This window comes from Mandrillus leucophaeus, unplaced genomic scaffold (assembly GCF_000951045.1).
Source record: "Mandrillus leucophaeus isolate KB7577 unplaced genomic scaffold, Mleu.le_1.0 Scaffold426, whole genome shotgun sequence".
NCBI lineage: Eukaryota > Metazoa > Chordata > Mammalia > Primates > Cercopithecidae > Mandrillus > Mandrillus leucophaeus.
Window position 1 is genome coordinate 1,285,991 of NW_012104543.1, and position 26,603 is coordinate 1,312,593.

A 26,603-nucleotide genomic window follows, 5' to 3' on the forward strand; every position below is an offset into this window, starting at 1 on the left:
TGCGGAGAAGTCTGCTTAGACAACTGTTGAACCATGAAGTCGGGGGGGCCTCAGAAGCTCCAGGAAGATGAGGAGGGGGTGAAATGACAGACTAACTCAGGAATGACTGGGAGCAAACTGCTGGAGTCACCCGTTTGCTTGTGTCCACCGAAGAGCTAACTCCTTCAACGGAGAGCCATCAGTTTTACCAACGGTCCTGGCGCCTTTTAAAACTTTCCTAACATAGATTAACATTATGTTTTGTTTTGTTTTTTGAGACAGGGTCTTGCTTTGATGCCCAGGCTGGAGTGTGGTGGTGCAATCATGGCTCACTGCGGCCTCAACTTCCCGGGTTCAAGTGATCCTCCTCCCCCAGCCTCCCAAGTAGCTGGGACCACAGGCGTGCACCACCATGCATGGCTAATTTAAAAAAAATTTTTTTTTTTAGAGACAGGGTCTTGCTATGTTGCCCAGGCTGGTCTCAAACTCCTGGGGTCAAGCAATACACCTGCCTGGGCCTCCCAAAGTGCTGGGATTACAGGTATGAGCCAGCTCACTCAGCAAAGATGAACATTTTTAAGGCAAACAGAATGGCAGAGCACTCAGTCAGCTGGGACTACTGAGTGGGGTAGTGGGGCCACTCTGAGCTGGATCTGTAAGTCCTGCCATTTGAAAATTATGCTAATCACAACAGGCAGATGCAGGTTTCAAAACGCCAGGAGACTGGCAACACAGGGGGCACCTCTCTGGAGGAGCCAGGAGGCAAGGGCAAGGCCCTCCCATGGGACCAGCTGTCTATCAGCACAGCCGATCACAATTGAACATCTGGTTGGGTTTGTCTCTATCATCACCTTGGTCCCTAAATGTGGATCAGCTAAAAGCCTAATGTGTCAGTAATTCTCTTCTTCTCAGAGTTTTAGGTCGTTTCTCCCCGAAAATCAGTCTTCCAGTTGAATAATGTCATAGTCACGGATATAGATTCTATGTCCGTAACTTTTCAACCACAGGACTTCTGGGGGGAGGGAGAAAACAGGGAAAACATAATACTTCACACTCAAAATGACCTACTTCACCAAAGTAAAAAGAAAAGAAAATATTTCAGCTCCAAAAGCTTTATGGAGTGTCTGAAGCTGAGGTGTGCGTGGAGGCCTGGGGTGGAAACTCGCTCCGGGAATCTGAGCTGTAACTATGAATTACCCAATTCCCAGGCCTGGCCAACACTGGGCTACAAATCTAACAGGGAAAATGGGAGGGGAAGGGGCTTTGAAGTTGGTCTTTACTCCTTCCTTTCAAATCACCTCCTGGGAGAAGAGCTGGATTCGTGGCTCGAATACAAAGTCTCCCAACAGGTAATGAGTACATGCCACAAGAACCAAGGCCAGGACAGAACGGCTGGGAGCAGGGCTTTCCAGCACGAGCCAAGAAACAGACTCTGTGGTTCTTGGGTTCACTGAGACGTGGCCTTCTGGCTATTGGCGGGCTGGGCCATACTCAACAGGACTTGGACCTCTGGCCTGAGTCGTCTGTGACACTGAGGCACAGGCAGCACCCACAGATACTGCCAAGTTAGGGGCATCATAAGGTAAGCTCCATAGGTGCTGGAACAGGGCCTTCTCCTGCAGTCAACTTCACTGAATAAAGCCAAAGGAAAGGCAGTACTTGGCACCAACACAGTGCAAAAGACTTTTTTCTTATTTGTAAAATCAAAGAGCTGGATCAGAGGCCTGTATAGAGGGGTCCCTCCCAGCTCTGACTTTCCAGGATTCAGTGGTTGCATCAAGGCCTGTATGAGGCAGACTGAGCACCACAGGGCAGGTTCCTAACATCTTAAGTCTGTCAAACCTTTGCTTACACACCTCCAGTGACAGTGAACTCATTACATTTCCGAGGCAAACATTTCTGTTCTGAACAACTCAGACAGTTCTCTCTGGACGTGAGTGAAAACTTCTCACTACTGCCTTCTGGAATCACAGAAAACAAGAACTTAATGCCCTTTCCTTGTACAGTCCTTTCAAACATTTAAAACTGGCGCACATAAACTCCATGATTTCTCTTTTCTGACCTTCTCCTCCTTGTATTATTCCTCATACGACTCAATACCTTGTTTATCCTTCTGAACATACTCCAGGTTGTCAATGTCTTAAAAGAACAGAAAACAATGCCCCAACTAAGTGTTAACCAATGCATAGCATAGCAGAGACCAGCACATCTCTTGGCAAAAAGGCTACTCCTCCTTCCAGCGCTCAAGACCACATTAGCTTTCATAGTAATCACACCTAATTCATGCTACACATACTGAACTTGCAGTCATCTCAAATGGAATATTTTTTCTTTTTTTTTTTGACACAAGGTCTCATTCTCTTGCCCAGGCTGGAGTGCAATGGCATGACCATGGCTCACTGCAGCCTCAATCTTCTGGGCTCAAGTGATCCTCCCACCTCAGCCTCCTGAGTAGCTGGGACTACAGGTGCATGCCACCACACCTGGGTAATTTTACATTTTTTTTGTAGAGATGGGGTCTCACTATGCTCAGGCGGGTCCTGAACTCCTAGGCTCAAGTAATCTTCCCACCTCGGCCTCCCAAAGTGCTGGGATTATAGGCATGAGCCAGGGTGCAAAGCTGAATATTTTTTCTTATGTGTTGCCATGAAATTGCCTCTCATACCCTGGACTTGAGAACTTGGTAGACTGGACCCAAAAATGTCACTTTCCACTCAAATCTGTTACAGATCACTCTCGTAGACATGACTTCAACATTTCAGTCTCTTCTGGGATCCCAAGTCTGTTGTGATCTGTATTCGATCCAAGCCACTCTTTCCCCGAAGTCTTTATGCACGGGAATACATGTGGAAGCAGGGGACCGTGCAGATGAGGATGTCACTGAGTTACAGATCGCGTGGATTTCCAGAAAGAGCACTGGAAGCTCTACTGAAGGCTTCTGTGGAGAAATTGATGGTCCACTAGGAAGGAGGGCTCTGGTCTGGGCACTTTTTTCACGTTGGAGTCAGTATAAAGATGGAAACCAGGCCGGGCGCAGTGGCTCACGCCTGTAATCCCAGCAATTAGGGAGGCTGAGGTGGGCAGATCACCTGAGGTCAGGAGTTCGAGACCAGCCTGACCAACATGGAGAAACCCTATAACCCTATCTCTACTAAAAAAAACAAAAAAACAAAATTAGCCAGGTGTGGTGGCGCATGCCTGTAATCCCAGTTACTTGAGAGGCTGAGGCAGGAGAATCGCTTGAACCTGGGAGGCGGTGGTTGCGGTGAGCTGAGATAGCACTATTGCACTCCAGCCTGGGTAACAAGAGCTAAACTGCATCTCAAAAAAAAAAAAAGAAAAAAAGAAAAAAAGATGGAAACGCCCACGGCCTTGACTGAGTCGAAGGGACCTGCTATGGTTGATGAGGGAGAGGTAGAAGGGAACACAGGAGGTGGGGCTGGCTGGAATGCTGGCTGAAGAGTTCAGACTAAAAAGTTTGAAATGTTGATGTAACTGAAAAAAGCAGATTCCTCTACGATCTGGTGCTAAGCTAGGGAACCCGGGCCCTCAAACAGCTCCAACATGTAAGATTCCACGAGTCTTCCTTTCCCCACCCTATGTTCTCCCATCACATGCATAGTGTGCTCTGCTTCTGGGATCTCACCAAAGAATAGCAGCAAGACCTGGGACAAGTAAGTGGTCTTAGGCCAGGCGCGGTGGCTCATGTCTATAATCTCAGCACTTTGGGAGGCCGAGGTGGGGGGATCACTTGAGCCCAGGAGTTCAAGACCAGCCTGGGCAACACAGTGAGACCCTATCTCAAAAAAAAAAAAAAAATATATATATATATATATATATATATACATAAATAAAAATAAATGGTCATGAGGGACACTTTTTGCTGTAACTGGTGCTTGGTCATGACAAAGACAAGGTCACACAGGCATTAGTTCAAACAAACTCGCGGCCGGGTGCGGTGGCTCATGCCTATAATCCTGGCACCTTGGGAGGCCGAGGCCGACAGAACACCTGAGGTCAGAAGTTCGAGACCAGCCTGGCCAACACGGTGAATCCTGTTTCTACTAAAAATACAAAAATTAGCAAGGCGTGGTGGCAGGTGCTTGTAATCCCAGCTACTCAGGAGGCTGAGACAGGAGAATTGCCTGAACCCGGGAGGCAGAGGTTACGGTGCGCTGAGATGGCGCCACTGCACTCCAGTCTGGGCGACAAGAGCGAGATTCCATCTCAAAAGAAACAACAACAAAAAAAGAAACAGAAACTCTCAAGCTCCATGACTGATTTTATGGCAAAGAGGAAGAGAATAAAACCCAGAGGCAGAACCATTCCCCGGCAGCTGAGGTTCTGGCCCCAGAACAATACCTTTTTGTTCCCTCCTAGGAACAAACTGCTATCAGCAGTAGTTTGTTTTTCTGATCATCCTTAACATCCTTACAACAAAACAGGCACCTGGTGTTCACAGGTGGGAACAATTTAACTCCACCCCAGGAAAAAGAGAAAACGGTCCATTCTGCTCAGAGAGGCATCTAAAACTTGGCCCCCTTCCTCATGGTGTAGACCAACATTCCCTTTTGCTCTGCCGGCTGCCCTCTAGCCAACTTCGAAAAGAAGCCGAGTACATCCTCTGTCCAATGGATAGGCGTGGGCGCTGCCCAGTGGGCACAATGTTGCAAAGTCCAGAGAGCTGCAGACGGCACACGAGGGGCTGCAGAATGTGGCTTCTCTTCCTTATGCTGTTGTACCAGCCTGCACTCAAGAGGCATCTGGCAAACAAGCATGAGGAGATACAAGGAAGATCACAAGAGAAAAAACAAACGGGCAAGCACTTGCCATGGCACCTGGCAGAGCAAGCACTCAACAACTGGTGGCTGTTGGTTTTCATCAGGCTCTTACTTTCTGAGCAGAGGGGAGAAGGCAACCTCGACATGTTCTGAGCTGCCCTGGAAACGTCCCTCGGAAACACAAAGTGCCGCTTACTAGGAGCGGTTCCGTACCCACAGGCACAGGCCCCACACAAAATGGAGAAAGATCTACACTTGGCTTTGGGCGGACCGTGTCCAGAGCTGATGCTGAAACTCGACCACCCTTGTTTGTGTGTTGAGACCAGCTGTTTTCACCACAGTTTAGGGAACACGGCCCAGAGGCTGCCCGTCGACACGAGACAGGTATTCAGCGGAAATTCCTTCCAGTACACACAGGTGCAACAATCCCCCGAGTCAACATACCAATCAGCTTAGGCATGTGCGACTTTAATGCCAGTTGCGCTCAGAAGGCACATCTGGACTGCGGCTGCCGTGCTTCAGAGCCTCTCTTTTACGAGACTTTTATTTTTTTACTTAAAGAGAAATAATGAAGGCCTCTCTGGAAACAATGGTGCCGCTGCAGGGGCCGGCTATCTGGCTCTGGAATCTGGTTTTGGTTTCTGACCAAACTGTCCACACTTGGCACCACTGCGACTGTCTTCTGCCCTCTGGACTACTTGTGAAAACACCGCTGGCCCCATGGAGCCACCTCATGAGCCGTCAACAGTCAGGGCTTTCTGGGCTTCCAAGTCATCACTCTCATCCAAAGTTGCCATTGTTGAGAAATTCTGTGTCGGGGGCTTTGCATATCTTTTTTTTACAGTTAAGAAAACTGTAACCCAGAGGGATAAGAAAAGTGCCCAAGTCACAGGCTGAGAAGCAGGGATCTGGGAGGAGATGTCAGGCTTGGCTAGCCCCAGTGCCCGTATTCTGCCCCAGGCCAGTCTGCCTGGCCATCCTGAGACATGCCAGCTGTGGTGGGATGGAGTGCAGATGGACAGAACAGGGTCGGCCTGTAGGTTAGATGCACGTATGAAGCCACATCACTGAACACAAAGCTGCCCCAAAGTGGAGAAAGTCAGGCCAAATGCGGTGGCTCACGCCTGTAATTCCAGCACTTTGGGAGGCCAAGATGGGAGGCTCACTTGAGGCTAGGAGTTTGAGAGCAGCCTGGGCAACACAGTGAGACCCCCCCATCTCCATTTTTTGTTTTTCTTTAAAAAAAAAAAGGGGGGGGAGAGAGTCAGGGTTAAAAAGGGAGCCTACTGGGTGACCAGGAATCTGGGACATACCCTGAGCACCCCGTACTGGGGATTTTGGAGGGTTCTCTGCCTCAGTGAGGCAGCTGGGGCTGCTGGCTGGGTCACTGCAAGAATGCCTTTTTTTTTTTTTTTTAAATTAGACATGGGGTCTCACTCTGTCACCCAGGCAGGAGTGTGGTGCTGGGATCATAGTTCACTGCAGCCTCCACGTTCTGGGCTCAAGTGATCCTCCCACCTCAGCCCCCAGACACTGAGATTACAGGTGTGAGCCACTGCGCCCCACCCCACCTACTCTTGATACTAGCACAAAGCAGCTTTCCATCACAGAAGCCCGGGAAACATCTTAGCGAGGGGAGTGCAGGGTCTCTGGCAGGACGGCAGGGCTTGACCAAGGGAGGGAACTGGTCCCTGCTTCCAGCCACGGGGTTTCACTCCAGCATGTGCAACGGCCCGAACCAAAGCGTGACTGTGTGCCGTCTGGTCAGAGGAACCCAAGAATTCCAGAGGCATCAGAGTCCCTGATGCTGACGTGGGGATCATGTTTATAAGCAAACTTGTTTTCTGCACACTCCTGTTTTCCATTTAACTTTCTTTCAGCAGATGAAAATCAGACCGCACATGCCAAGCAACCAGACACTGGCCTGCAGCCTTAGGATGCCAGATGAAAGGGACCCCCAGGACAGGGGGCAACATGCAAGCCTGTCTAGACCCACTCTTTAGGGGCTTGCTAACTGTAGCAGACACCCCCGCTAGGAGCAGTGGTCACGAAAGAGCTGAAACGCACTGTGAGAGCAGGAAGCAGGCTCAGCTCTACTCCCCCAGAGCTGTGAGGTTTCTCCAGACCTTTCTCCCTGCTCTGCGAAAACAACACAACCGAGGCGGGCTTGGGTTTCCCCATTAAGTGCTTCTGGCACTTTCTCACAAGCCCCAGGCAGTGGCAAGCCAGTGTCCCACAGCAGGCAGGGCGGGTTCTCAGAGGCCTGTGCGCACATGGCTGAAGACACAAACATGTTCAAACCCAAGTGCTAATCACACTGCGGACATGCCAAAAGCCAGCGAGGGCCTGGCCCCACCCTGCTGTCCCGAGTGCAAGAGGAGTGGCAAGCGGTGCCCATCACAGGACCCCTCCGGAGGCCTTTATATCCGGGGAAAGGTCCTACCACTGGGGAAGGAAATGAGAACACAGACCTCACTGAAGGGGCAGGGAGTGAAGGGGGATGTCCCCAACCAAACCGTCCCAGCAGCTCCAGGACATTCCTAAGCATTCTCCGTTACCCCCCTTATTCTGCCCACCTCCCAGTGGGACTCTGACTCCGCAGGCCTGGCTGTTTCCAGCAGTGGAAAAAGGCCCGGGGTACCTGGAACTGCAGCGCTCACTCGGCCAGACCAAGGGAAGCAGCCCCCACTCTAGCTGAGCTGTCAGGTCCTTCCCACGACCGGCCTCTCCAATCCAGCCCCCACACTACTTCCGAGGAAATTCTCAGGATGCACCTCAGAGCTGTCCTACCCTTGGAACCTTTCAGACAATTCCCAAGGCTCCCAGAATGACACCCAGAGCCGGCGCCCCACAGGCCTGTGCGCCTCTCCCCACTGCCTTGTCCTGTTCCGGCCTCCACTCACTGCCCACGACCACTGGGAATCACTTCAGGGCGTGGCCCAGGCGGTTCCCACTGCTCAGGGCACTGTCCTTGTCCTCCGCCACCACGGTACAGGGCTGTGCTCGGGATCCCCAGACCACCCGAGGCTCCATAATTCGCTACAAGGACTCATGGAATGCGGTACAAACTTGCCCTTGGGGCCAAGGGTTACTGCAGTGAAAGGGAATAGGGCAAAGGAGGCCGAGGGAGAAGGCGCAGGCGCCGGGGTCCTGAGAAACCAGGCGCCAGCTTTCAATGCCCTGCTCCATGAAGTCACACAGGACGTGATATACTCCCCCAGGGATGGGTTTGACTGCATGTGTGGAGTGCCGTCTACTGGGGAAGCACGCCAGGGACTCAGTGCCCAGGGCAGTATTGCTAAGCACCCTCTACCTAGCACTCGGTAAAATTTCAGATGCCCACAAGGAAAGGACAAGGAAGGCCATCCTGTTTGCACACAGTTCAGGCATCAGAAGCCACTCTTATCAGGGAGTGGTGAGACCCCTCCCAAAACCCAAGTTCCCAGATGCCAGTCACAGGCTAAGCTGGCAAGCAGGCCTCCAAGGGACAGCAGTCTCAGGGCAGCTCTGTTAGCTCTCTCAACTCAAATGCAAGCCCCCTGTAACTGACCCACAGTTCCTTCCTCAGAGCCCTCCCTAACTCCACACCCTTCGCTCTTCCCCACCGCAGGACCCAGCTCTCGTTCCTCTGCAGCATTTATCAAATTGTGCAAGTACTGTGTTCATCTGTTCACTCGTTCCTGTGTTGAAACATGGGCCCCGGTGAGGGAGGGACTGGGCCTTACGCGTTTGCCACTGACTCTGGGCGCATGGCATCGTCGCCGGCAGGCTCTCGGTAAGGACCTGGTGACCGATCCCAAGGACTCTCTCTCCAGTCACTGCAGATGGGCACTACCAGCATCTCTGTTCAGCCTCACTGCACCCTGATGATGTGGACTGAGCAGCAATCATCAATTCCATTTTTGAGACAGAGATTTCCTGGAGGCCTTGCTGTGGGAGGTGGTGGAAGAGCTCCATCCCGAAACCACAGCTTTCTCGAATGATCACGAAGCCTGCTACGCCACCCAAACAGCCCCATATCCGTGATCATAAACGCACAGAATGTAAGACGCACATACAGATACCTGCTGCACAATTCAAAGAGCCCTGTCACCCAGCAGCCTGGAAGGTGCTGGGTGGACTCAAGGCCTGAGTGCAGTAGGGGCCTGATGCACAGTGTGTCACTGAGTGACACCTCAGCCAGCAGGATGGGTAAGGAAACGGAGGCTCAGAGAGGTTAACTCACTCGCCCACAGTCGGTCAACAAGAAAAGACCAATAGAGAATCCAGTCGAAAGCTCTTTAAAGCCGAGGTCCTCTCCGTTCTGTGGCCGGGCCTCAGACACCTTGGTGAGGGTCAGAGGCTTTTGGCGGGAGGTGGCGGTGCCTTCTGCCTGGGAAGCCTCCCAGCACTTACAGCTGCCTGCTCACACTTCTGCACCATTTCCCTGGAAAACCTCCCCCTATCGCCCGCAGTTCCTCCATGCTCACCTCTCGAGGAAGGGGTGCCCTGAGGGGCCCAGGGCTGGGAACCTGTAGTTTCAAGGACCCCGGAAATCAGGTGCCAACATTTCTCACATGTGAACGTGGACGTCCTGCCCTTCCTGGGCCAATGTTCCTCAAACATCAAATGGCAGGAAGGAGCAGGAAGAACTGCAGTTCTGAAATGGCCCGGAGAGGGTACAGGTGCTGGAAAGCCTGGGAGTGCCCATCCACCAAGCTCCTGGCTCCTCCACTCCTGGAGAGGCCCTTGGGCCCTGGGACTGCCACGGGGACGCCAACCTTGTTTCACTCTATAAACTTCTTCCAGACAAGGAGGCCTGATTGGAAAAGCTAATTAAAGCTTTTGAAGATTATCTCGGAACTGAAGCAAGGAAAAACACAAAATTCCCTCCCACCCTGCTCCTCCACCCCCCAGACTCTGGCCTTCATTAGGCTTTGATTTCAATCAATTGCACACCCACTAAAATTAACTTATAAGGCCAATAAATTGCAACCGCATGTTTGAAGGTATTATCTGCTCCAAGCCAAGAGCCAAGGACTTCAGAGCATGAGGCGAGATGTCTGGCGCAGATGGGAGTAATCATCTTTGGAAGAAGGCAGTGCCAGCCCTTTGGTCAGAACATCTGGTCCCAGGCAGAACCCGGAGCCGACACAGGCCAGGGCCAGACTTGCTGCGAAAGCTCGAGCAGGGAAGGTTTCCTCTCTTCTCCAGGAACCTGACAAATCAAAGTGTTAATCTTTGGGTTCATGGCAGCCCACTGGTCGCTCACACCAGCAAGATGTTCCTCTAAGAGCTGCCGGTGCCTGACCTACAGCAAAGTCTCCACTTCTAAGTCTCTCCCAAGCAAGATCACTTAGGTCAAAGATGAGGCTTTGTGACTGATGAGCTAGACTAGGCTTGGACCTAAGAAAGCAGAGTCGGCTCTGCCGAGATAGAACGTCAAATGATCCTCTGAGCCAGCGGCCCAGGAGCTGGCCCGCTCCAGTGCCTTTCCCTCTGCCTCAGCACTGAGTTCTCGTGACATCCCCTGGATGAGCCAGGCCCATCAATTACAGGCAGAAAACCATCTCGGGGTTTGGTAGAGAGAATAGCCTAGATGTTGGGGACCAGGTGGGTGGGCTGGCTGGGGAGGGGAAGTGATGAAAATGAAGGTGACTGGAGAGCAGATAATACCCTCACCTGGCCCCAGCACTCCAGCAAAATGTGCTTGTCATCTCCCAAGCATTTGCACAAATTGGCTCTTTTAATCTAAAAGCAAGGCTGTTTGGGCAGTGCTATCCACAGGGGCTTGACGGTTACTCTCCTCGGGAAAGTGCTACTATGATCCCTTCTGCCCCTGAGGATGGCAGAGAAAGGAATCATCAGTATGGAAGGGACGTGGAAGTGAGAGTGCCGCAGGGACCCAGCAGGGGCAGGGCAAGCCAGGAGCTAGCGGACTTCAGAGGAAGCCGTGAGAACACACAGCTCAGCCCCCTGCACCCTCACTTGCCTTTTGCCCACCTTAAGGAGTCATGCTCCCAACTGCTGGCCCTTTCAATCCACAGGGGAGAGGGGCTGCCACATCTCCAAGGAGTTACAAGCCAGAAAGGCCTGCTGGTCAACCCGTCCCCTGGCCCAGCTCCATCATTCTGACATTGATTCCATGTGCTGATGATTAAATCCAACTCCCTACAAAGTCAGAGCCTTTACAGAGCCAGGGATCAAAGCCCAGCGCCTGAAGACAGAATCCACGTCTTTCCCTCAGGATCCAGTGAAGAAGATTTTTCTCTCCGGTGGCAGAGGGAGCCTCTGGGGAGACGGTAAGTTCCGCTCTCTGGGAAGGCTGGTGTGGCCCACGGGCCGCCTGGATCATGCTCTAGGTCTCTGGACCCTCAAGCCTGTCTCTTCACCAATGTCTCCTTTCACATATTTTTTTAGTTGTGTTTTTCCCCCCCCAGAGACAAGGACTCACTCTGTCACCCAGGCTCGTGTACGATGGCATGACTATAGCTCACTGTAGCCTTGAACTCCTGGGCTCAAGTGATCCTCCCACCGCAGCTGAGTAGCTAGGCCTATGTGTGTGTGTGCCTCTATGCCTGACTAATGTTTATATTTTATTTTTTGGAGGTACAGGGTCTTGCTATGTCACCCAGGCTGGTCTCGAACTCCTGGCCTCAAGCAATCCTCCTGCCTCGGCCTCCCAAAGCACCATTCATCTTTTTAAGCAGGGCCCCAAGGAGTAAGGACAAAGCTAACGGACGAATGGGTGGGGGACAAGGACCTCGTTCCAGACTGTGGCACACACACGGCCAGTGCCTGTGGGTGCTACGTCAGCCGACAACAAACATACCCACAGACAGCAAGTCCAGTCTTCTGGCACGAGCCAGGAGGATACAGCAGGGGCAGGAACGGGGGTAGAACAGGGTATCTATCCGAGGCCTCTTTATTCCTTTTTTTTTGGGTCAAATCTCTGTGTGAGCAAAGTCCAGTGTGACCTTCCCAGCATAAAGAGACTTTTGAGTCCATAAAATAAGTGGTTCCCTGGAAGCTGGCTGCAGCATGGTGTCCCCACGAGAGGATTCTGAGCTCCACCATGGCAGGAGCCTGGTAGCTCTCAGTCATTCGATGGGGTTGGTGGTCATGAGGCTGGAGCGCAAGCCAAACATAGTCCTAACTGATTCATCAGAATCCGAGAATTCAGAAACACCTGGAATCGTTGTGAATTAAAGACCCTGTCAACACAGTCTGCTCTTCCAACCCCCAACCACCAGGGGCGCAGGCTAAGCTCTAGCTTGAAGTGTGTGGCCTGAAAGTGGCAGCTGCACCTATGCAGTCCTCCTGGGCACAAGGGCAGGCCCAACCTGCTCTTAAGGGGTGGCTTCTCCAGCCACTCCCCTTTTCTCCTCGCAGGGTGGGTCTGGCTGAAGCTCCGGCCATCTCTCACCAGGCCAGGGACACCGACCACTTTCCTGGCCCCTCAGGCAGCAGTTCAGGGTGACCAAGCCAGCAGACAGGAGCATTGGGTAGAGGTCTCCTCTCAGAGTGACCCTTGCCTGAACCCATCTGCCAACCTGAACAGAAGACAGGTGGGAGAGCTGTGGCCTCGCTCAGGGGACAACAAACAAGTCTTTCTGCGAGAAAGCATTTGTAAGAGGAAGGGCTGGACGAAAGATGAAGAGAAAGCGATGGCCGGCTGCCTCTCCACCCTACGGAACAGCTGGTCCCTAGAAAACCCAGTGTGACCCTGGCCAATGCCCCTCAGGAGACAAGGCCACCCAGCTGACTCCCCTCTGCTCCAAAGCCATGGGGAAAAGAGCTTGCACTCCAGGGCCTGCTGTGGTCACTCACATGGCCACCAACAGCCTCGTGGGGCACTCTGGGAATGGGAACTTCTGGAGATGGGCAATATACACCAAGATGTTTTTTAAAAAGAAAAAAAAGAGACTTGTTCTCTTAATTTTTAGACTATAAATGGGTTTGTTCGTCACATGTGGTTCAGCCGGGAAAATGTTCCTCGCATATGGTCCCAGGAGAGAGAGCTCCTCAGCACGCCCCAATGGCACTGGGTGACTCAAAATTCATGCCTCTGGTATCCTGGATGACAGCTCCAACTGCTGTCCCTTTGGTGGTCTGCGATCCCTGTCACCCAAGAAAAGCCTGGCCCCACTGCACCTGCACATGCAAGGGAAGGAAGGGCCTCCTGCCTCTCCTGCGGGGCCACTGAGCCCTTGTGCTCCCCTCTCCTCCTTCCTCCTGAGGTGCTGGGAACAGAACGGCACCGGCCTGGATCCCACTACACACTGTCACAGACCCTCGGGGTCTGGGTTATCCAGTTCAACCCCCAACTGGGCGCAGGATGCTGTCTTGTCACCCCTCTTTCAACTCCACCGAGTCAATTTACCTTCAGAGAGGAGTGTGTAGGCAAGTCAAAGGCACACAGAAATCAAAAGCCACCTTACAAATACACATTTCCCAGGGAAGGTAAAGGCTTCATCAGAGCCAGCACGAAGAGTGAGGCCTCAGCTATGGCTTCCGGCTCCTGTGGTTTTCTAGCTGTGTTAACCAGCTTGAGTACTTCTCTGAGCCTCAGCTTCATCAGCTGCCAAATGGAGTAACTCCCACTTGTCCTACAGTCACTGTAAGGATTCAGTGATTATTCTGAAGAGTTTTAATGATAATAGGGAAATTCTCATGATAACAGGCCAACCAAGCCCCTGCAGAAGCACACACCATGTATTGTTACATATGTGAACGATGAGATGGGAAGGGAGAAGAAGGGAAGCAGAAGTTCAAGATGAAACTGGGCTCCTCCCCAAGGCTGGTCCTAAATGGCAAAGTAAGGTAACACATCTGAATCACTTTATTAAGGGAGTAACAACATGAACGCTTAAGTCTCATAAAAAAATCAGAATCCCCCTCCTCCATATCTCAACATGTAGCCCAGTAAAAAGCCAGAGTACAGCCTCCTCAAAGAACAGAAGGGGTGAGGCCAGGCAACTTCCTCAGGCTTAGGCGATGGCATGCATGGCAGGTTAGCTCCCTAAGCTGGGGGAAAATCTAGCAAACACTTTCAAGGGGGAACATTCCACTTCCACCTTCAAACTTGACTGAAAAGGCAGGCTGTATTCCTGGAGTATCCTGAGATGGCTCCTGAGAAGCTTACGAAGCTATAAAAGGGGCCAATTTTGCCCAAATCTCTTTCAAATCGACTTGCAATTTAAAAGAGGCTGAGGGTGTGCACTTACTGGTTGACAGCTATGTGTGCACATCAAGGGGCACCCGTCTCAGGGCCTTAGACAGGTGAGTTCGCCCCCGCCTCAGAGACCCTGCCACGACCAGCCCCGCTGCCTGGCTGGCTTCCTTGATGTTAGACCTCAGTCAAGTGTCTCCTCAAGAGGCTTCATGGGCCGCTCTACATAACAAGTCAGCTGCTCCCTCTTATCACCAGCAGCACTGACTTGTTCACTTGTCCACTGTTTGTTTTTCCACAATGGAGCGTCGTGAGGGGCCTCATCTACCACGTACGAGGTGCATCCCTGGTACTCAGCGAGCACCAGGCTCATGGGAGGCACTCAAACATCTGCTAAGTAAATAAACTGATGTTGGACTCTGGAGCTGGATCAGGATGGTTTGATATCCCAGTTTCATCACTTACTAGCTCCGTGAACCTGGGTCAGTTATATCACCTTTCTGATCTGTCAACTCGTTTGTAAGAGGGGGATAGCCCTCTCTCATGGGTTCTTGTGAAGACCGAATGACAGAACACCTAGAGGCCCACTGGCATGGCCACTGGTAACTGTTATCCCCATCGTTATTTTATTACCAGTAGTATCACTTTAATATCAAACTGATTCTACCTGGCATTCTTGTTTAATAGCTGGATTGGCTTCTTACCAAATGGGCAGGTAGAAGACAGTAAAAAACAATGACAAGTAAACTACCACAGAGCAATGAGTCAGCTTTTCAGTATCACTGGGGAAGGAGCTATTCTACAATAGGACAAAGTTCTAGATATAATAACCTTTAAAGACTGAAGCCTATTTTAACTGTGAAAATCAACAATTTGTGGGAATTTCAGACAAATATGGGTTCAAATCCCAGCTTTTCATCTCCATGTCCTGTGGTCTTGTGTGAGTCATTTAACCTCTTGGAACCTTGGTCTCATTTGTAAAAAGAGGAACAAAACCATCTTCCCCAGAGGTTCTTGTTAAGGAGTAAAGGTAACGTATATAAAATATTCGTACATAATAGATACTGAAGATAAGGTTGTGTTACAAACTGATGCATTTCAAGGACACTGAAATGTTTAAGGCCATTTATTCCTGTCTTCTGTAGATCTGTGCTTGTGTATTTCATTCTACTAAGTGCTATGGGTTTTCTGTTTGTGTGTCAGATATTGAGAAGTATCACTTTTCCTCGAAAATCAGCTTCTAAAAGAAACTTTTTAATTTTTTTGAGGCAGAATCTCACTCTGTCGCCCAGGCTGAAGTGCAGTGGTGCCCTTACAGTTACTACTGCAGCCTCAAACTCCTGGGCTCATGTGGTCCTCGCACTTCAGCCTACCAAGTAGCTCAGACTACAGTTGCATGCCACCATAGCCAGTGAATTTTTGTATTTTTTTTTTCGTAGAGATGGGGTTTCACCATGTTGCCCAGGCTGGTCTCAAACTCCTGGGCGCAAGCCATGTGCCCACCTTGGCCTCCCAAAGTGCTGGGATTACAGGTGTGAGCTACTGTACCTGCCAGAAATTCTTTATGTGATACAGCAAGCTGCCATGAACTATACAGCCACTCCGAATACTGCAAAGTGAAGACATGAACCCCTCACACTAAGTAGGGCAGCACTACCTTTCTGACACTGTTCGGATGATTCCTTTTCTTATGTCCATTTTCTTGCTTACATCCTAGGCCAGGGGTGGGCGAACTACAGACTGGAGGCCAAGCCCTACCCATCTCAAAGCTCAAGAGGTGAATTTTACATCTTAAAGGTTAAAGAGAAAACAAACCAAGAAGCAGCAACAGAGACCTTATGTGGCCTGCAAAGTCTAAAACGTTTAATATCTGGTTCTTCACAGAAAAAAGTCTGCCAACTTGAATTAGTATTGCCTATTTTACAGTTTAGATGTATTTTCAGTATAGAACTTAATTATAAAAGAGATTCTGTTGATTATGGCTAACTTTCTCTGGAGTCCTTCTTTGTAAGCCTGAACAATTAAGTGACATGTTGGTGTTGCGGTGCTGAGAGGCAGGATTAGACGGAGCAGGAAGAAATCTCAACAGATCTAGCAAAACGCTTTTTAAGGCAGGTGCCGAGGCCGCGAACAACTCAGGATTCAGGAAGATGTTTGGTGCTCTGCTCCCACCCTGTAAGGACTGCGCTCGTCCTGGCCTGGGAACAGCTGGAAGTGGAGGCCTCTGAGCTCCAGGTCAGAACTGAGCCTGTGGTACGGCAAAAAATCCGTAAGCGCCTTTGGAGATAAACAGGCCTGACTTTAATTCCTGGCTCTACCCCTTACTGTGGACAAACACTTTAATCTGTGTCTTAATTTCTTCATCTGAGAAACGAGGACTAAACTAGCTATGTTTGTGAGGACTTGAGATGCTATGTAGAAATACCTGGCACTGTCTCTTACACACAGTAGGCGCTGTACTGCGGTACCTGCTGTTATGATGAATCATGATGCAGGGGAACAACACATAGTGAAGTATGGTAGCATTCTATGACCGAGTCATCTCATAACTAACCCAATCACCAAACGAGTGCCCTGCATCCTGCTATGGAGGGCTCCCAATTTTAGTTAGGTGAGCCAGTTAACAGACTCAAGGGAGAATGCCTGGCCAGGTAACAGATTCAAGATAGAACACTGCCACTTAGGATTTACCTCTCAAAAATCACAAGAGCTAAAGTACAACAGGAGAAAGTGACTCACAGGTCTCGATACTGGTCAAAGGCATTGTTGGCTTCCACCTCCAGCTTTCTCAGCCGAGCCGACGGCATGGCCCCATCCTCCAAGGGAGGGTCATACTTGTTACTCCATGGTGACCTGGAGGGAAGGAAGGAAAAGTACATTCCATGAATCATTCCATGAAGACATGGCCAGTGAGCAGGGAGCCTGAGCTCTGGCTATCTGAAATCTCGGAGGCAAAGCTGCTAGCTCCAACAAAGGTTTTTCTGGGTCCTGGCAACAAACAGGGCTTTCTGGAGGTTTGGACAAGGGCTCTGATGCAGGCAGACTGGGACACACGCCCGTGCTCCACCTCTCACTGGCTGTGAACGCTCAGCAAGTGTCCCAACTCCCTGAGCCTCACTTTCCTCCTGTGTAAAATGCGGCTGCTACTCGCTCTGCACACAGGGCTGTCATGAGAAATGAGACAAGCAGATCAAGCGCCCAGACCAGAGCTTGCCAGACTGTCAGTGTTCAACAAATGCTAGTTCTTTCTTACCCGCTTTCTCAGTTTCGTGTTCACCACCTATTTATTCTTTTTTTTTTTTTTTAGACAGAGCCTTGCTCTGTCGCCCAGGCTGGAGTACAGTGCCGCAATCTTGGCTCACCACAACCTCCGCCTCCCGGGTTCAAGCGATTCTCGTGCCTCAGCCTCCTGAGTAGGTGCAAGCCACCAGGCCCGGCTAATTTTTGTATTTTTAGTAGAGATGGAGTTTGGCCGTGTTGGCCAGGCTGGTCTCAAACTCCTGGCCTCAAGTGATCTGCCTGCCTCAGCCTCCCAAAGTGCTGGGATTATAGGTGTGAGCCACTGCGCCTGGCCATGTGTTCACCACCTTATAGTTCAACAGATGCCCACTCTCCTCCCTGACTTGCTGGAGGCTCTAGACAAACTTTAAGACCTTCTTACACAGTAAGCATTAAGAAGAGAGCTGTCAGTTACAGAGGCAGGCAAGAGACACAGCTCCACAGGGAAACGCTGATTACATTAGAAGACCTGAGCGATCAGGTTCTCCAGTGAACAGAGGATAGCTTTTCCAACATCCAAGGGCTATGCACACATATAAAGACTGCTAAGTAATGAGAACCAGTCTTTCTGCAGCCCAAAAGACTTGCTGTATTTCTTGAAATGTATTTTGCCACATCAGGAAAGCATTTAATCACACAGAGAACTGGAAAGGGGGTTATAAGGGAAAGATCTACTCATTAATTCCTGCAGGTGGGGTTCAGAGGGCCGAGTGTTCAGAGAAAGTAGCAGAATTAAAAAGGTGAAAGAGGAATGAAAAGACAGAGAAGACAACATGGAATTCAGAAAAAGTCCTTCACACTCTTGGTCTAAACGCCTCGGTGTTTCCACTGTCAGAGACCCACACTGCCTTTTCCACATCCCCTCCTGACCACAGACCTTCATTCGCATTACTGTGATGTGGAATGCATGTTAAGGAAAAAAAGAAGCATGCTCATCATCTTCCAAACCCCAGTTTTAACGAATTCTGTGCACAGACATCTTTCTTCTTGGTTAAGTGATGCTCCACCAGGCACCTCCATCAGTAGATCGTGGAGCATGGAACCAGAATAAGCTGGGCAGCCTCTTCCACCAGCCACCCGCAGGCAGCTTTCTCGGAGGCTGGTTCACAGCTACGTGAGGGAAGAGTTGCTGTGCTTGGTGTCCCCAAAGAGTCTCCAGGCAGGCATTACACTCCTGATCACCTCCAAGCAGAAGGAGTCTTTGGAAATCCTTCTTTCCAAGCCGACCACTTTTTGCGGCTCATTGCAGTTTTGGTAGAGACTTTGCAAGAATGGGATGAGACACCCCTTGTGGCCCCACGACCAGCAGCCAGTTTTCATGGTCACACTGGACCACGTGCACACCATGGGAAGGAAACCGTCAACAAGCTGGGACCCCAGATGGCTGGGAAGACAGGCATGCCGCCCACAATAGATGGCTCGGTTCTCCTGCGAAGCCAAGCGCAGGCTGGCGTGTCGGTTCTTGTAGCCTGCTGCTCCTCCCTCTGAAACGGGGATGCCCAACAGAACTTCCTGAGACGTTGGAGATGTTCTCAATCTGTGCTGTCCAAAACCAGTCACGAGCCATGTGGGGCTGCATGAATACTTACAATGTGACCAGTATGACCAAGTGACTAAATTCTTAATTTTATCTAATCGAAATCAATGTGAATGTAGATAGCTCACTCTAGAACCTCAGCTATGAGGGGGCAAGAGCCTTTTCTGTCATCTTCTCTTCGGGTTGCTCAGCACCTAGAACAGTGCCTGGCACTCAACTACACGCTCATTTTTAAAAAAATGTTTTTAAGAATGAATCTGGCCAGGCGCAGTGGCTCATGCCTGTAATCCCAGCACCTTGGGAGGCCGAGGCAGGAGGATCACAAGGTCAGGAGTTCAAGACCAGCCTGGCCAACATGGTGAAACCCCATCTCTACTAAACATACAAAATAATAGCTGGGTGTGGTGGCGTGCACCTGTAATCCCAGCTACTCAGGAGGCTGAGGCAGGAGAATCGCAGGAGAAGGCGGAGGTTGCAGTGAGCCGAGATTGCACTGCTGCACTCCAGCCTGGGCGACAGAGCAAGACTCCATCTCGGGGAAAGAAAAAAAAAAAATGAATGAATTCTTCTTGTCCAATCACAGTTGTAAAAAAATAAAAATAAAAAAGAATGAATTCTTGCACCCACCCCGCAACAGAACCCACCACTCCCTCCTCCCTCCCACTCCCTCTCACACAGACGTTGATCCTCATGCCTGTCATATTCTTGCCCTTCTTCCCTCACCCTCGATTGCAAGAGGCCTTTGAGAGAAGAGAGCCTGTGCTGCCTGCCTTTGTCCCCAGTACCCGGCCCTGAGTCAGTGCCAAGTGGATGTTGCTGGTGGACCGAAGCCTCACAGCCCGGGAGAGGAAGAAAGGGGAATCTGCTGGTGTTCTGCTCCTCCAAACCAAGAGATGGAGCAGCTTTCTGCCTTTTTATGCTGAGGGGCACCTAAGCACTAAAATACAAAAACACCAAATCAACAAAGGCCTCTCATCAGATCTCAGAGACAAAGATCCAGGTGAAAAGATGCTGTCGCCATGATTTATCTATAAACAAGGCTTGGTTCTTCTGCTGGCCGGGGGAGTGGATACGAATCTGAGGGTGTGGAGCTGAACTCCCTCCTTCCCCGGGTGGCCCTCTGAGACTCTGCAGCACACTCACACGCAGGACCGTTCCCACAGTTCGATGACGGCCATTGCCTTCCTGTAGGCCAGGAAGACCCGACCCAAGCGGTGTTCACTTCAAGGTACCCTGATTAGACGCAAGAGCCCATCTCTTGGGCAGACTGGGGGCCTGCAATTTACAAGAAGCCTGTAACTCACATTTCTACTGGCTCACAGACGATAGCATTTCAAGCTGTTAGTCCCGAAGCCAGGGTAATTGTAGCTGAGGGAAATATCATAACATTACCCAGAATATTCTTAGTGGAAGGGGCACTCAGAACACATTTAAGAGCTTAAATGGAGGCCATTTGAAAAAAGACAGATGGACAGGAATGCTTAGATTTCAAAAGTCAGGCCTTTCATTTCCCTCCGAGTAGGCTTTTTGTTTCAGCTAACAGGTTTCAAACGGTGCTGCTGGCAACGGTCACACCATAAGGATCTTATTTAAGTAAACCATCAAAAACAGTCAGGATGGAAATCTGTGGAGAGAATCAGAAGACCTTGAAGTTTCATATCGAGAAGAGGAGAAAGGAAAGACATACTTTCTGCCTCCACACCCCAGGCTCCTCTCGAAAGGCCTGAGATCCCCCAGAGCCAGTGGTGGGGCCTCAGGAATGCAGGTGGAGGATAAAGGGGTGACCTGGAAGGGCTGCAGGTACCAAGTTGCCCTCAGAGCCTGGCCTGGCCACGGACCTAGACATGATCCCGTCCTTCTACCAGCTGCTACAGAAGAGCTGCCTTACACAGTAAACTGGAGTTTTTAGGTGCAAATAATAAATATAATAATGATGTTGATTAAGTAAGACCAGTTCAAGGACCACCTTCTCCCCGAAGTGTTCCCTGAATTGCATGCCGGGTGCGAATACTCCTCCCTGCTTGCTCCCTGGTCTGTCAGACCACTCTCTACCTTCACTGGACTACTCTAAGGGCTGGTCCGGTCTACCCACCTCATCAGTGGCTCCCTGGCTGGGCAATGTGGCTCACACCTGTAATCCTAGCAATTTGAGAAGCTGAAGTGGGAGGACTGCTTGAACCTAGGAGTTCGAGGCCAGCCTGGGCAACAAGTGAGGCTCCCATCTCTACAAAAAAAAAAAAAAGAAAGAAAGAAAGAAAAAACGTCAAAAAATTAGCTGGGGCTGGGCGCAGTGGCTCATGCCTATAATCCCAAAATTTTGGGAAGCCAAGGCAGGAGGATCACTTGAGGTCAGGAGTTCAGGACCAGCCTGGTCAACGTGGTGAAACCCTGTCTGTACTGAAAATACAAAAACTAGCTGGGCGTGATGGCGCACACCTGTAATCCCAGCTACTTGGGAGGCTGAGGCAGGAGAATCCGCTTGAACCCAGGAGACAGAGGTTGCAGTGAGCTGAGATCGTGCCACTGCACTCCAACCTGGGCAATAGAGTGAGACTCTGTCTCAAAAAAAAAAAAAAAAAAAAAATCGCTGGGCATGGTGGTACATGCCTATGGTCCTGTGCAGTGGGCCACGTTTGCACCACTGCACTCCAGCCTGGGCGACAAAGCAAGATGCTCCCAAGAAGCACAATACCTGGATGCCGTGCCCGTGACCAGCAGTTCCAGGCACAGAACAAGCCCTTCAAGGATGAACTTGACCAGCCTCAGGGCTGTATCACCACCTATATGCTGTGACATCTGCAGCCACATCCCCAGCCGAGACCTCTCTCCTGGAACTCCACGTGGTACATCCACAGCCTACCTGGTATCTCCACGTTGATCTAATGGGCCTCTCAAGCTTCACGTGTCCCTATGCCAGCTCCTCCCTGAGTCCTCCTCATCTCAATCAACAGTGGCTCAGTTCTGAAGCCTTGTGATCACCCTTCACACCCCACCTCCTCTCCTTCCATCCCCACCCACCTGCAGATGCCGCTGGCTCTACCTTTAAAAGTGACCTCAAATCTCACCACTTCTCACCATTTCAACTTTAGTCTGTGGTCTGAAGGAGGGCAAAATATATTCTCTACCTAATTTCCGTTTGAAGCTAGGAAAGGGACATGATTATAAAACTTGTCTAGTCTCTTATAAGTCAGTATTAAACTTTTTACATATATGACAAGGTCTGTGCCATTCAACATTTCATGTGTGTTACTTCTTTTATCCCCCAATAAACAACCCTGTGCTAACTTTTATCACCCTCAGCCTGGGCTTCAAGACCCTGCCAGACCTGCCCTGGCCATGCCTCCTCCCTCATCTCCGCCCCCACCGCCCTCCCCTCACTGCCTTCTCCACCTCTGGCCTTCTGCCAGCTCCATCCTGGCGAGCTCATCACCCAGGGCCTCAGCACCCAGCAGGCTCTTCCCCAGACCTGGACCTTTTCATCCTCCAGTTCCCACTTGTGGGAGAGCCTTCCCTGCCTGCCTGTCCTCTCCCACTCTCCCACTGTCCTCTTTATTTTCTTTAGGAAGCATTCTGTTGAGTAAACAAATACTATCATTTCCATTTTACAGATGACAAAACTAAAAGACCAGCAACAAGAAGTGATTTGTCAAAGTCCCACTGACACAGGGAGCTGTGCTGGTTTGAAGCCCACACTGGCTGACTCCTGATCATTTTTTCTGCTTTGACTTCCCAGAAGCGTTGCCCCGTCTCCAAAGAGAGCATTAGGGTGAAGCTTCAAGACAGCCCTGGTTCTGTGGCCGCCAAATAAACCTAAAGCAGGCTGTGTTCCTCTACTGTTCTCCAAGGCAGTGACTACTGCATTCATCATGGAAACACTGGGCTAGTTTAAGAATTCTCACTCTTGAAAAACAGGTATAACTCCTACATGCTCTTAAAACCCAGCTCAGACATCACCTCCTTCAGGAAGTCCTCCTGGAGTTGACCACGGCCTCTTCTGTGCTACTCTCCCATCCTGAACAGACTTTGCACTGGCTGTATGAATCACATCGTACAGTTATCAGTTACCCAATGTGTCTCCTATGCTAGACCTGGTGATCAGACACCCAGGGCAGGGACTAATGTCAACTTAGTTATTTACAGCCTTGGGCGAGGTGACGGAAAGAGAGAAGAGAACTGCGTATCTGACAGAGCTGCGTTCGTAGATCCCTTAACCACAGAGACCCTCCCTGCCCTCAGGATCCCCATCATAGGCACACTCTGTACGCTGCCCTTTGCAGGCCTGAACGCAATTATAACAGAACAGCTGTTTTCGGGAACAACATCCCTCTCCTATTACATTGGAAGATCCATAAAGGCAGGGGGCCTTTTGTCCACTGCTCTATCTCCCATGCTTGTGGGTGGCACTCCTCACACATCCGCTGCATGACTGGAATAACAGATGGAAGGAGGAGAAGGATGGGGAGGACAAGAGAAGAAAGGAGAGGAGGGCAGCCAACGGGCTGCCAGCTGCCCAAGTCCAAGGTCCACGTGCTCTGCAGCAGGCACCTACAGCAGCCCGCATGTGGCTGGTGTGCCTGCTGCATACCCGGGGCATGAGCTCACCTATAGGAGTCCCCATCTCTGTTGTAGTCACACAAAAGGTAATCCTTTCCCACCACCTTGTCTCTGGCAATTTTCAGTGGCTGGTCAACAGAAGACAGGAGATCCTCACATAGACTGGGGACCTGGCAGAGAGAAAGGACAAGGTCGAAACAGAGGTTAAAATAGCACACCAAACTCAGGTGGCTAACAATACTGCAGCTATATCATGGTCAGTACCTTTAACATCTGGCCCTGGGTACTGAGCCAAAATTATGGGCCTGTTCTTTTCTTTTCCACATGTGTCTGACACCAACTGTGTCCCTCTATTAAGAAACCCGTTCTTGAATTACAGCGGAGCGTGATTTCCAATACGGTCTTCCTTCCAAAAACTGTGTGCAGCTTTAACGACCTGGTCACCAGGGTGGCCTAGTAAATTTCAGTGTGTATGTGCTTGGTATTGGTCTCTGGTGGGCAAAGTACAAGCTCAAGTCCCGAGAAGAAGGTCAACATTTCAAATACACAGGAATCTAAAGAACTCGGAGTAGAATAACTCGTCCGTGCCAGGGAACTCCCACAGGCTCCCATGCTGGGTGGAGTCTCCAATACTTTCCAGGCCCCTAGCCAAGTGTTACCAGTTGGCTTGTAGAGTCAACTCTATCTGCTGCAAAGACAGCTTCACCCTGGCTCCCACAGCACGGAGCCCCAGTGGGCTCCACCCCGGCTGGCCGGCCAGGGGGCTGCCTCACCAAGAAGGATGACCCTGTGGTTGGGGGCTGGCAGGACTCAGACTCTGGGTCAATGCTGCGACTCTGACACAAGGCTCTGCAAGTAACCAGGCCACTGGCCTCCTCCTCCCAACTCAAACATCAATTTCTACCAAAATCTCCCAGACAGGGATGGCAGCACTTTCAGAAATGGATTCCTTCAGGCTTGAGTCACTTCCATGCTATATTTTCAATGTGCTGACTTATTTGTTTCATGGGCCTGGGTTTATGGGGGCCCCACCGTATCATTTACCAGGAAAGCGCCTGCCAACTGCACCAATAACCCTTCCCAATGGAAAAGTTAAATTGTATGGCAAAGACGGCAGCAGAGCAGCTCAGTAGATGGGATGACAGTGACAGTGGTTCCTGTGTTCTTCCAGAAGACCCTTGCCACCATCCAAGAGACAGGCAGGGACAGGGAGTCCCACCACCACAGGGACCACCCAGCCTCCATGGGCTCCTCCGCTGCCCCTCCAGGGTGCCTCAGAACTCAGCTTGGAAAGCAATGTCCAGCACAACTAAAGGACTGTAAACCTGCCTCGTGACTCACAGAAATTGTGGCCTTGGTGAGATGATCTGTTTCTTGTATAGGGGACAGCACCCAAAGAGACAGACATACACCACCAACCCCTGTGTACAATGTGCTGGGCTTAAAGGTGTGAGCCCCCAGGCCTGGCCTGTACCTGTGCTTGTTTTCAGAATTCTCTCCATGTGTATCTGCCCTTTCCAAACAAACATAATAAAATTGGGGGTTACTTTCAAAGTTGGTTTTGGTGATAATATCAGGCCCCTTACCATTTCCATGTGCCTGTCATGCACCACGCACTATGGTAGGCCCTTTATAGAGAGCATATTGTTGTGAGTAAACAAATACTATCATTTCCATTTTACAGATGACAAAACTAAAAGACCAGCAACAAGAAGTGATTTGTCAAAGTCCCACTGACACAGGGAGCTGTGCTGGTTTGAAGCCCACACTGGCTGACTCCTGATCATTTTTTCTGCTTTGACTTCCCAGAAGCGTTGCCCCGTCTCCAAAGAGAGCATTAGGGTGAAGCTTCAAGACAGCCCTGGTTCTGTGGCCGCCAAATAAACCTAAAGCAGGCTGTGTTCCTCTACTGTTCTCCAAGGCAGTGACTACTGCATTCATCATGGAAACACTGGGCTAGTTTAAGAATTCTCACTCTTGAAAAACAGGTATAACTCCTACATGCTCTTAAAACCCAGCTCAGACATCACCTCCTTCAGGAAGTCCTCCTGGAGTTGACCACGGCCTCTTCTGTGCTACTCTCCCATCCTGAACAGACTTTGCACTGGCTGTATGAATCACATCGTACAGTTATCAGTTACCCAATGTGTCTCCTATGCTAGACCTGGTGATCAGACACCCAGGGCAGGGACTAATGTCAACTTAGTTATTTACAGCCTTGGGCGAGGTGACGGAAAGAGAGAAGAGAACTGCGTATCTGACAGAGCTGCGTTCGTAGATCCCTTAACCACAGAGACCCTCCCTGCCCTCAGGATCCCCATCATAGGCACACTCTGTACGCTGCCCTTTGCAGGCCTGAACGCAATTATAACAGAACAGCTGTTTTCGGGAACAACATCCCTCTCCTATTACATTGGAAGATCCATAAAGGCAGGGGGCCTTTTGTCCACTGCTCTATCTCCCATGCTTGTGGGTGGCACTCCTCACACATCCGCTGCATGACTGGAATAACAGATGGAAGGAGGAGAAGGATGGGGAGGACAAGAGAAGAAAGGAGAGGAGGGCAGCCAACGGGCTGCCAGCTGCCCAAGTCCAAGGTCCACGTGCTCTGCAGCAGGCACCTACAGCAGCCCGCATGTGGCTGGTGTGCCTGCTGCATACCCGGGGCATGAGCTCACCTATAGGAGTCCCCATCTCTGTTGTAGTCACACAAAAGGTAATCCTTTCCCACCACCTTGTCTCTGGCAATTTTCAGTGGCTGGTCAACAGAAGACAGGAGATCCTCACATAGACTGGGGACCTGGCAGAGAGAAAGGACAAGGTCGAAACAGAGGTTAAAATAGCACACCAAACTCAGGTGGCTAACAATACTGCAGCTATATCATGGTCAGTACCTTTAACATCTGGCCCTGGGTACTGAGCCAAAATTATGGGCCTGTTCTTTTCTTTTCCACATGTGTCTGACACCAACTGTGTCCCTCTATTAAGAAACCCGTTCTTGAATTACAGCGGAGCGTGATTTCCAATACGGTCTTCCTTCCAAAAACTGTGTGCAGCTTTAACGACCTGGTCACCAGGGTGGCCTAGTAAATTTCAGTGTGTATGTGCTTGGTATTGGTCTCTGGTGGGCAAAGTACAAGCTCAAGTCCCGAGAAGAAGGTCAACATTTCAAATACACAGGAATCTAAAGAACTCGGAGTAGAATAACTCGTCCGTGCCAGGGAACTCCCACAGGCTCCCATGCTGGGTGGAGTCTCCAATACTTTCCAGGCCCCTAGCCAAGTGTTACCAGTTGGCTTGTAGAGTCAACTCTATCTGCTGC

At 50.5% G+C, this 26,603-nt stretch overlaps 1 protein-coding gene across 3 annotated transcripts in view; it reads right to left on the reverse strand.

The window, feature by feature from the left end:
• The window catches only part of CAPZB (capping protein (actin filament) muscle Z-line, beta), a 164,048-nt gene that overhangs the window by 30,386 nt on the left and 107,059 nt on the right, over positions 1 to 26,603 (reverse strand). For all 3 annotated transcript variants that reach the window (XM_011993135.1, XM_011993137.1, XM_011993136.1), the window contains 2 exons: positions 25,960 to 26,081; positions 16,651 to 16,764 (listed from right to left, as the gene is read on the reverse strand). In XM_011993135.1, coding sequence (XP_011848525.1) covers positions 16,651 to 16,764; positions 25,960 to 26,081 — 236 coding nt within the window. The remainder of the gene's footprint in view (positions 1 to 16,650; positions 16,765 to 25,959; positions 26,082 to 26,603) is intronic.